The sequence below is a fragment of the Gavialis gangeticus genome, unplaced genomic scaffold (assembly GCF_001723915.1).
Source record: "Gavialis gangeticus isolate Ggan-Ray unplaced genomic scaffold, GavGan_comp1, whole genome shotgun sequence".
In the NCBI taxonomy this organism is placed as follows: Eukaryota; Metazoa; Chordata; order Crocodylia; family Gavialidae; genus Gavialis; species Gavialis gangeticus.
Genome location: NW_017729027.1, coordinates 22,206,019 through 22,218,340, shown reverse-complemented (window position 1 = coordinate 22,218,340; position 12,322 = coordinate 22,206,019). Strand labels below are relative to the sequence as shown.

The 12,322-nt window shown below is 40.1% G+C and overlaps 1 protein-coding gene across 4 annotated transcripts in view; it reads left to right on the top strand.

The window, feature by feature from the left end:
* The window catches only part of ADGRB3 (adhesion G protein-coupled receptor B3), a 941,101-nt gene that overhangs the window by 846,457 nt on the left and 82,322 nt on the right, over window positions 1–12,322 (top strand). For all 4 annotated transcript variants that reach the window (XM_019520508.1, XM_019520507.1, XM_019520505.1 and 1 more), the window contains 3 exons: window positions 626–776; window positions 1,356–1,425; window positions 8,945–9,011. In XM_019520508.1, coding sequence (XP_019376053.1) covers window positions 626–776; window positions 1,356–1,425; window positions 8,945–9,011 — 288 coding nt within the window. The remainder of the gene's footprint in view (window positions 1–625; window positions 777–1,355; window positions 1,426–8,944; window positions 9,012–12,322) is intronic.

Genomic DNA, 12,322 nt, shown 5'->3' with positions numbered 1-12,322 from the left:
TGGAGAGGCTGTACTGGATGAGTAGCTTTCAGATAACAAATGACTGACACACACAAAAACAATAACTAGAATAATTGCTAAGGTTCTGTTTCTTAAACCTGACTAAAAGAATGTTAGGTATTTATTCAAAGACTTCCCATGGGGTTATATTCTGTAAGATTGAAATGAAAAATCAAATACGGCAAGAAGCTTAATCTACCCCCTGGAGTTTAGATTTACAGCCAAGTTTTGTCTGCATGAAGGAAAGACCATAAAAATGGCATTTAGGATTGTTTGTATTTCCATGTTTTCTTTGCTTAATACTGTGTGATTGCAGGATTCAATAACAATGTAACTTGTTCACTGCAGTAGTTTTGCAATGTTCAATGGCCAAAGTAAAGATGTAAAAATACTTGCTGTGTTCTATATTTAAGTATCTCTCAATCAGAGTCTCCATGTACATGCAGTTCATGTATTTCAGAGCTCTTCTACCTAATTTAAATCAGCATCTCTCTGTAGCAATTGCACTAGAAAGACAGAGGTGATATACAGGGTAAAAGGTCAAGCTTATAGAATATGACAACCCTTTCAAGGAGAAATGATTGTCCCTTAGTATTCAACGTGAGCTTTTCTTTGCTTCCTGCAGGGCATCTGCACCACAACCACTGCATTTTTACACTTCTTCTTCTTAGCTTCGTTCTGTTGGGTTTTGACAGAAGCGTGGCAGTCATATATGGCTGTTACTGGAAAAATTAGGACACGGCTTATAAGGAAGCGCTTCTTGTGCCTTGGATGGGGTAAGTCCATAAAAATCATTTAGCTTAAATCATTAGTATTGACTGTTTAATAAAAAGAAAAAATTTGGAACATTGATATTTACTGAAGTAATCGTGACTGGTCATTGATAGCACAGTTACTATACAGAAAGCTAGTACAGAAGACTTGTCATTTTATTGCAATATATAATATTAATGTTGTATTATTGATTTGGCTCAAGTTACAAGCAATGAATTTTCCATTGCTCTTTATGCTGTAACATGTATTTTTAACTTCATTTTTTTAGGCTGTCTGCAAAACAACGTAATTAAAAAAAAAACAACCCTCACTGAATAGCCACAGAATGTCTGTGTTATTAGTTCACTTTAAGCTATGTCAAATAAACTGGTAACTTAGCAACATCAAAGTGATGCATTTGAGGCTGAAGAGCTCACTCTCCTTTCAGTGCTTCAGAAAACAAATCCAGCAAAAAGATATGAAATTATTAATTACACCAAAAATGTGATTTTAGATTAAGTAGTTGGCTCTGTCATTTCCTACCCAGCGGGAACAGTGGTTATTTAGCCAAGCCTTAATGGAAATTACTGTTTGTTTTCCAGGTTTACCAGCATTAGTGGTGGCTATTTCGATAGGCTTTACCAAGACAAAAGGATATGGAACGCCTCACTAGTAAGTCAGTCTGCAATGACAAAATATGTTTTTAATTAACAAGGCTACCATGCCCATCAGGAGTCATACAGCACAGTCCAAGGGCCTATTGTACATCTATTCATATGCAAAACACCCCTAAAAAGTCAATGAGTGTTGCATTAAATAGATCAGAAAATCAAAACCCAGTATTGGGCTAGTTCTACAAAGTATACTCCAAAGTATATACTGTGTACATTCCTAATAATCCTCCATGTCACCCAGCATCTCTCAGGGAACACCGGGGCTAGATCCACAAAGGAACTTAGACACCTAACTGCTGTTATAGGCACCTAAGTCCAACAACGAGGTCAGTTAGATCCTGTAAACTTCTTCTGAGTTACCATCTAACCCTGAAGGTACCTAAGTTTCTGCCAGTGAGCCTGCAGACAGTCACTTAAGTCTGGATGCTGCTGGGATGCTCAGGCTCCTAATCCATACCTAAGCCCAGTGGAATTCTCAGGCTATAAATTCCCTTACCTATCACACCCATGCTTGCCAACCCAATTGACACTTTGAAAGCACGCCCACTAGATCAGGCTTCTCATAAAAGATATCCAAAAGACTCTTCATGGCAGGCTGGCATGCATGCTTCTTTAGCCAACAGCCTTGAGATTAGGGCTCTTATCTGTGAAATGAGAGACCATTTGCAAATCCCCCTCTGCCTGATTTTGAGCAGTAAATTAAATTCAGTCTCCCACCTGCCATTCACTGGCCAGAAAGTAAGAGAAAACAAGGAGGGTAATTCCATATCCTGGAGTGCCATGGTCCACTCACTTGGGATGTAGATGAACCAGGGTCAGATCTGTTCTCCGGTAAATGTTTAATTATATACATAAAGAGCAATTTCAATTAGAGAGATTGAAATATCTCCCTACACACATAGCCCAGTAGTGGAAGTGGCTGGGGTGTTCTGCTGCATGAGAAAGACCTGAGCTCAAGTTCTTGCTCCAAATTAGAAAACTGGAGATTTGAATACAGCTCTGTCTCTCTCCTAAGTGGGTTGTTGGGCTATTGGGTTTAATAGTAAGGGCATGTATCTCTCTATATCTGTTGTTTCATGGAAAGGGCTGAAGTGCTTTGAATGCCAGTGTTTTAAGGGCAGTGCATAGACCCCCATCCTTCTCCTTGCCATTTCCTACTTGCTAAGTTACATGACTCCTGCTCAGTTTCCTGGCTTCTGTGAATCCCATACATAGGTTCCTATGTCTCCTTATCATATATGTACCTAGGCACTCTGGATAGATTCCATTGTTCTGCAAGGTACTTGAAAGCTAGGCATTACAACACTCCGCATTTCAAAGTCTAAGTTGTTTTATGGATCTATGACTCTCTTACTTGCAGAATCAAGCCCATTTTTAGTATCACTTGACTTATTCTGCTAAAATTATTCATGCGTTACAGGCTACTTCAGTCACACATATTCCTTCCTGCTTCCTGCTGGTATGGATGAAAATTTTAAAACAGAGTGCTGAAATATTAATAGTGAATGGTACATCAGTAATAAGGAGTAAGCCCCGAATGTAAGGGAATGTGAGAATTTTTATGCATGGTAGGTCTTATCCAGAGCAGCAGTCTGAACAAAAATCAGCTGTTCAAATACTTGCAGAACGAAAATACAAAAGGACTTTTCAAATGGGTTTGTGAATAATTTTTTCCAGTACTTCACCAATTCTACTTCTGACCTGACATGGGGAACATTCCTCCACATTATTGGTTTTGGAAGGGCCCAAGTAAGACCACTGTGGGCACATCTAAATGTGCTATTAATTAACCTGAATAAACTCCAACACAGTTTGCACTGGAGTTTATTGCTTCCAGGTGCAGCGTTTACATGTGCATCTGGGACTGCAGCACATTGAGCTGGGACAGCACAACAGTGGCTAGCAGGTGGTCTGGAGGGTGAGCCTGGCAGCCCAGAGCTGCTCTGACTTGGCTCAACATGCTGAGGAGGGGCTGGCTGGGACACGAGAGTACTATAACATGGGGCTAGCCAGCAGGCAGTCCCTGCACTGTACCACCTTCATGCCCCAGCTAGCCCCAGACACCATCTTCACAGCTGTTGGAGTGCAGGTGAGTACTCCACCGTAAGATAGTACTTGTGTCAGGCAGTAATATCCCACGATGGAATTAATTAGTTTACTACAGCCAAATAGCACTTCACGTGTAGACAGTGTTGCTTTACTGCAGAGCTAATTAGTCAACTCTCCAGTAAAGCGCACGTGCAGATGCACCCAACCTCTCCTAGTCTAGCAAGGAGAGTTGCTGCTCTGAGGCATTGTAATTACAGTGCATTGGAGCAGACTCAGTTAATAGTCTGCTGGACCATAGTAATGAGCACATTCCAGCAGCCTCTGCATCTCATGTATCAGTGTCCTTGTGCTTTAAGATGGCAGTGGGAGCACTTTAACTAAAGCTCATCTGATGAGCTTTAGTTAAAACACCCCTGGTACCATTTTGAAGGGTGGAGATGCTAATACACTAGATGCTGTAAGCACTTTAATTAGAGAGGTTTTTGGAGCCACTCTAATTAAACAACCCTCTCACCCCTAGAGCATGTGTAAAAATACTCATTGAGTCAATATCATCCTTATTTAACATAGTGGGAACTGAGGAATTGTTCCATTCAGAACCCAGGAAAGATAACTAATTCCTGTTTGGCTACAAAAATCGAGCAGGATTGCTCTGTCATCTTTCCTAGATCACAGGAGATATGGCACCATTGTGCATTCTCTAACTACCCTCTGCTAAGGAATCTATGGGCATTGTTTGCCTTGTATTCTGTGGCAAAGGTAAAGGCAGTAGAAACAGAACTTATTACCAGTCTTCCTAGTTTCTATCATTTACTTTCCAAGACAAAGAGTAATGAAACAGAAAATTGATTCTGCACTCTCACCCCCTATGACCTACTGGTAAGAAAATACCAAGCAGGGGTGGCCAAGAGACACCTCTGATTAGGGAGGATGAAATTGCCATTCTAAAGCCACACCAAACCAGTTTCATTGAGCAGTATACCAGTAGTACACCCAAATTAATGTGCTTGATACAAGGCGGTTGTGTCTACACAAGACTCTGTATTGCCATAGCAATGAGCTACGGTGACGTAGTGTCAGTGGACATGAACTGTGATGCTGCTGCTACTGCACAGTAGCTCATTGCTAATGCATAGTAGGGTCAGAAATGACCCATGTAGTGCCAGGACTGCACTGTACATGCAGGACCAGGACTACAGCTTCTGCAGCTCTAGCAGGTAGTAAATGACCACACAGTAACAACTGCAGAGTCAGACAGGAATGTAGACACGCCCAGCTTCACCTCACTTTGTTCCAAGGGAGCTCAGGTTTCTACCAGAACTTTTCAAGTAGCCCTAATTACGAGTAACTTGTATTACATTTATTTTGTATGTATTATTTATGAAAACACCATTATTCCACTTACGCCATTGCTGATGTTTCAGATGCACAGAAGGGATTTCCAAATGATGGGCAGCCCAGCCCTACAGCCCATTGGCATTTCTGGATAACATTTTGCATTACTGGGCATTACAGATAAATTTAGGTGTTAAGTTTAATTTTAGGTATGAATAACCACAGTGAAGATGATGCAAGGGTTTCCATTATAGCAGTGATGAGGATGAGGCACAATATTCAAAAGATGAATAGGTCAAAGGAGGCATGTCCAGCTTACAACCTGTGAGCCACATTCTGCCTGTGAATGGTTAATTTATGGCCCCTGATCTCCCACCCAGCCACTCCTCTCCCCATTTCTCTGGCTACTGCTGCAGGTCAGGTCTTCAGGCTCTTCCTTCTGCTTCCTATCACTGCTCCAGAGAGTAGCTCAGTATAGTGCAGGAGAGCTCACAGCCAGGGGGCTGAGGGTGAGGGCTGGGGCACTCTGAAGCTCTGTGCAGTATGGGAGATGCCTGCATAGTGTGCAGTCCATGGGGCCTGTGGCTCACACTAGCCTGGCCTGTATGATATGCAGCCCCCCTGGTGCCACCTGTGCAGCATGCAGCTCCCACTAATATAGCCCTTGTGGCATGTAGTCCTTGGATGTTTAGCTGTTAGACCGTCTTCTGTCAGAGGATTATTTCTTCAGGCCAAGGTAGCAGCTTCTTACCAGCTAAAGTTTATGAACATATGAGCTGGCCTCATGCACTGACCATAGGTACTCTCTACTCCCACTGTGGGATAAACAAAACAAGGGCACTACAGAACTAGAGAAGACAAATAAAAATAATTATGAAGCAGAAAAAAAAGAAAGGAAGCAAAAAATAGCACCAGAGAAAAAAGTGGGAAACAGATAAAATGGTCAAAAAGATGGCAACAATTATGTGGAAGGACAAGGCCATTTCCTCTGTAGGAAATATTAGAAATGACTGCCATTGAACTGATGTTGAACCCACTGTAATATATATCTCCTAGTATAATCTTTGTTTAATGACACAATTATAACTGCTAATTTAAAATTTAGCAACTTTTTTAAAAGTTATAAAACTTTTCAGACTAAGTGTGGCCAGATTTTTTTCTCTTTACTTTTTCTGTTGGCAATATGGTGTGGTGGAAACCTGAAGAGACTTTTCAGACTGCCTTTTTTAGAGCTTCCTGAACTTCCCGCATTCACTTTCATGGCTTTAAGGTCTCAGAGTCACTAAACATGATCCTACTGCACACCATGCAACAGCCAGAGTTGTATTAGTTCTGATATACCTTTTTTTTAGCCTGAAAAGATTCATAGGTGACTAGGCTTGACACACTGTACATGCTCACAAGTGATCTAATATGTTTCCAGTTGTATTTTGCTGCATTGTTGTGATCTGTGGGAATCAACATAAATTCCACATAGGACCAACACTCCTTAGAAGAAAAATTAGGGACAGTGAATGTTTGACACAGAGATAAGCTATGGAGTTAGACTTCCTCTCATGCTCTCCTTCTGAACCCATGACTCTTGCATTCCTTTCTCTTTGTCACTCAGCTTTAACAGACTGAAAAGAGGGTACTCTCAGTGCTGCATAGCCCACAGCCTGGGTGATTAGGGCACTTTCTAAGAAATGGAAGATGTGGGTTCAATTATTCTCAGCCTGAATGGAGCCTAGAACTGAGGTCTCTTCCTTCCTTCCTAGGCAAGCATTTTAACTAGTAAGCAGCATGCAGCTCCCACAGATACAGCTGGGATGGGGTGGGGCCCTTGGATCCTTGGATGTTGGGCAGGATACAAAAGATGGGTTGGTCTCTTTGCTGCATGCATCATCTCAGTTTCAAACAGTTATTCAGTCGGGTTTTTTCTACATCTGAAAATTAAGAGCCCTTATGAATTTCCCAGGTGTACCTTTCTGGATTGTTTCTGAACATACATATTTGTCTAAGTCTAGTCACTTCAGGATCTTCCCAAGCTAAAGTGGGAATATATACAGAATCTAGAGATTATAGAGGTCTTGGGCTGGCTGAACAAGGAATGTATTTAGTAACTTAGTACCTGCAATCCATGTAAATGCCACTTAGATATCTTAGCAGTAAAATCACATCTGGGTTAAAATTCCTGACAAAAAAATTCAAGTAACATCCTGTAAGGACTGACTTTATGAGCAAGGAAGGAAAATAATTTATTTGTAAGAGAGTTCTATTGGGATTTCTATGTGCAATGCTCACAGTTAAGAAGTAGAGCTGGTGAAAAAATTGCAGAAATATTTTCAGCACTTTTAGTGAAAACTTTGTGCCAACTTTTCAACTGTTAAGTCATGTCAACATTTTAATTCATAGAGAAACAGAAAAAAAATTGGATTTTTTCCAAACATTTTTAACTGAATTTTTTTTAATGAGAAACTTTCCTATGGAGAACCCATACAATGGCATTCAAAATACTAGGATTTTTGTCTTTTTATATACGGTAGTTATTTGCAATTGCTTACTGTTTAAGACTGATTAAATATACCCATATTGTCACCATTTTAGCATTTCACACTCTAATAAGGTTGGGTTCATGTGGCAAGGCCCAGATATGTTTTATTTACTTTGGGAAATGACTGAATCTCAAAACTCTTTTTTTCTGTCTTTTTTGCATTCATAATTTCAGCCATAGCAGAATACTAATACTAAGATGGGTCTATATTTAACTTATTGTTTTTTAAAAGAAATGCAGACAATGAGGGATAGGGAATAGAGAGATCTGTACTGATCATATATTCTGATGCAAGTTTATTTAAGTGCGATATTCAAATACATTATCTGAGTGCATTTCCTTGAATGCTCTTATATGTATGTGCGTTCACACATTCAAATAAACATGCATTTTAATGTATAAGCACTGATTAAAAAAAAAACTGCAGCTGCACTTACTTTAGTAAGTAGACATTTCTAAAGCTTAGCATGGCGATACGTTAAATATTTATGACTCAGTTCTGCAAGATGTCTATATTTTTAAAATCCCTTTCTTTTCAGGAGATGCAATAGGCTTGCAACATTAGGTCTTTAATAACACACCAGAAATGTATAATATTCATATATCTTTAAATGCTGTAATAGTTGTGCAACCTTCCAGAGAAGCCAAGTGTAGAAGGTATAGACATGCTTGTTTTCTAAGTGTATATACAGGCATACCTCGTTTTATTGCGCTTCGCTTTATTGCGCTTCGCAGATATTGCGTTTTTTACAAATTGAGGCAAGACCCTCCACCAACAAAAAGACTACAACTCGCTGAAGGCTCAGATGATGATTAGCATTTTTTAGCAATAAAGTATTTTTTAATTAAGGTATGTACATTGTTTTTTTAGACATAATGCTATTGCACACTTAATAGACTACAGTATAGTGTAAACATAACTTTTATATGCACTGGGAAACTAAAAAATTCGTGTGACTCACTTTATTGCGATATTCGCTTTATTGCGGTGGTCTGGAACCGAACCTGCAATATCGCCGAGGTATGCTTGTAATATGTAAGACATTATCCCATCATTAATTACCAAATTACATCAGTGAAAATGTATAGAGAACTTGTTTTTCTAAATCAGGTTCCATCAACAATTTCACAGCTATTTGACCTTAGTGAAAGTACTCTGGACCACTCTGACATTTAAAAAATGAACTATGTAAGTTTCCAAAGAACATCTTAACAAAGAGATATTGAAACCTCTCTTTTATCATACTCCATTAACTCAAAAACCTACAGGAAAATTCACAAAAGTTTCCAAATATATTTCACTCCAGGCTCAGAATAAGCACAAGGCATTTAAGTATAATTACAATGTGTTTTAAAAGCTGTGGAAGCATTACTGTAGGGTTGAATAATAAAAGCTACTTATCAACTGCCCAGAGCATCATTGTATCACCAAAGTAATTTCATTTCTTTTTCTATGCTTATAAATCTCTCCATGAATATATATGCATTACACCAGAAGAACTGGTACCATATATCCAGCGTGTATGTTCTCTTCATATTACTTTCATGGTATAATACTTATTATTAATTTGTATTAGTTCTTTTCTGATGTTCTTTCCAGCTGCTGGCTGTCTCTCGAAGGAGGGTTACTCTATGCTTTTGTTGGACCTGCGGCTGCTGTTGTCTTGGTAAACATAACAATCATTTTCGGTATTTTCATTAGAAATTGTTGAATACACTATCTGAAGTAGAGAGTGGTTAGCTATGCAGCAGATGAAATTTCTTTGTAAGCATCTTCAGAACAGTAGTTAAAGATTCCTTCAATGTTTTGAATGCAGTTTTTTTCTCAATTTTATTATGTGCTTTACATCAATAGTGTATCTCTCCGTGTTCCATATAAACATTAAGCATAATGAGAGATGTTTTTGCATACACTGCACAAATGTCTCTGTGTATACATTTGTATTAGTACATATATATTCATACAAGTTTATGCAGTGTGTGTGCTGTACACATTTTAAAGTAATTCTCGGTAGGAGAATTGGCAAAAGTTCATTACTAAAATAAGGACAAACTATGAAATCCTGTTGGGAAAACTCTTATTGATTACTTTCAGGCTGAGATTTTACCCAGTGTTGTCATCCATCATAATAACATACTGTTACTCTAGAGGAGATAGTTACAAGACAGGGGAACTATACTTAAGAATTAAAAAACTACATTTCATTATATTTAAAGTAGGATATAAGCCAGTATGCTAGAAAATGGTTATGAGTATATCTGAACAAGTATTATTCCACAAAAATATGCCTTCTGCATTTTGTTCCTGATACAGTCAGAAATAAAGCTGCAAAGGCGCTATGCTGATTGCTGACACAAGAAATGTATTACTAGCATTACAGAATTCTCATCACTATCAGTCACATCCTTTTAACTATTGTCACCACGTAAAAAAGTGTGGTTACAGTCTTAATGGCCCTGTGCTGGACACTGTAACACTGTTTTTCAGGGGTGGCAGGAAGAACGGAATTAGAGGTCAGGTCTTCTGGGAGTATTATCCTCAAAGAATAAAGTTCACAATAGTTAAAAAATGTTACCTATCACATTTTACAGCTCTGCAAATGTATCTGAGCATCTGAGAAATGTTTTTTTCCTAAGTATGTTGCTAATAAAGCAAACATTAACATTTCTTTGAAATTTTCCTAAATTCTAAATCTTGAACTGTTGGAAGAATGTAGTAAATGGATCATCTCTGGACTCCTACAAAGGTCTTAGAACAGAAGGTTTTGCTGTACATATTGTATAACAAGGTTTTCTAACAAATCATCTAAATCAGAGATGCCAGAGACTGTCCACAGGCTGGATCTAGCCCATGGAGCCCTATGGTCTGGCCTGTGGGTCCCAAATTAACCATGCATTCAGCATAAAAGTTGGTTGAGGGCACAGGCTGTGTGCAGCACCTGCATCAAACCAGCCCTGAGCGCTGGCTCTGGAGTTGGCATGGATTGGGCCACACCAGAACTAGTACTCAGGGCTGGTCCAGCAGGGTGGGTTGTGAGCTGGTCCATTCAGGCACAGGGCTGGTCCAGCAGGCACAAGGTGTGAGCTGGTCCATTCAGCTCACATCCTGTGCCAACCCCCTGTACTGTATGCAGTGCCCAGACCCAGCCTAGTCCCGTGCACCATGTGCAGCATGCACTGGTTATGCTCTGGGGCTCACACGGTACGTAGGGAACGGGGCATGGGGCCACCACAAGCCATGGGATGCATGCAATGCCCTGCCAGATCAGCCATATACACTGGCTCTGGCATGAACAGATGGCCTGGGGCGCTATCCAGACTGGCCCTGAAGCCAGCACACAGGGCTGATCTGGTGGGATGCTGTACCACGTGTGGCACCCTCAGAGCCAGATCCAATGCATGCTACACACAGTCCTTGGTCCAGCTGCACGTGCTGCACTTGATAGAGCAGGTGGGCATGAGGTGTCTGCTGCTTGTGGCACCCCACTGGACTAGCCCTACACACTGGCTTTGGTATGTGGTCCTAATCTGGCCCACAGACCAGCTCAGAGACCTTCATCCAACCCACAGAGCTGGATGAGTTTGGCAGCCCTGATCTAAATCATGAAAGTAAACTGGGGATTTGCATGCACTCTTACCTAGAGCCATACACTGAGACTAATGCATACACTTTTGAAACATTTAGAAAGTTGATCTTCAGATCCTGTATATTAATCTGGTCCTTTCTTAGATCTGGCTGTATACATGTAAAGTTATCCAGGGACCTTATCAGTTACCATGTATATTTTACCAAGAAGAGGCAGATATTAATAGATATTAATAATTCTCCTTACCACTAGGAAAGTACTGACTTTGATTCCTCTCCATCCTCTTTTATTAACCTTCAGAGTGAGGCAAAGCAAACTTCACTTATAAAGCCCTCATGTGACCTATTCCCAAACAGCCTTGCTCCTCCTCCATCCTTTCCCCTGGCTCTCACATACAGTGATGACTGTAGGTTATCCATATGTTCTGAATATAAATTGGCCTCCTAGTTTTGCTAAACCCTTGCAGCTCATTGACTCTAGCTAAAAAAACCCTTCATTTACTGGCTACAAAACTATTCCAAACCCCAAAATGCATCTCTTTGCATGGTTGGCTTGTATCTAATAAATAAAAATAAATAAATAAATTTTAAAACCTCATTATTTCTCAAACTATCTTCTCAATAAAGCAAAATGCATTAATGTTCTTTTAGGTCTTGTATCAATAGAATTAAGCTTTTCTAGGTTTCCTCACTGACAGTTTTCCCTTTTGTTTTAACATAACAGTACCCTTTCACAGGGCCAAATGTAATCCACAAGTTCCAGGAGATGAAGTACAGAGTTAGACCAGGCTGCCTGACTGTCCCCAGCAATTGTTCATGTTTTCAACCTATCATGCTAAATTCCAGTCTCACAAATAAACTCATCCTCCTGAGCTGTTCTTGTAGTATGTCTCATTTCATGCATAAAAGAAGACATATGTAATAATCCTCCTGGTTCAATAAAGCTTCTTTTTTTTTCACATGCATACGCACTAACCAAGACACTGGTTAATCTGACTCATGAAGAAAACAGGCTTCTCTGAAGCTAAAATATTCACAAAAATGACCAGATAAAACTGCTGACATTGACAATAGTATTCATAGTTTCATAGTTAGTAGGGTCGGAAGGGACCTGAGCAGATCATCTCGTCTGACCCCCTGCCATGGCAGGAAAGAGTACTGGGGTCAAACGACCCCAGCAAGGTGATTGTCAAGCGTTGTCTTAAAGACCCCCAGGGTAGGAGCCAGCACCACTTTGCTTGGAAGTTGGTTCCAGATCCTAGCCGCCCTGACAGTGAAGTAGCACCTCCTGATGTCTAATCTGAATTTACCCTCTGCCAGCTTGTGACCATTATTTCTAGTCACTCCTGGTAGTGCTCGGAGGAACAGGGACTCCCCCAATGCCTGCTGGTC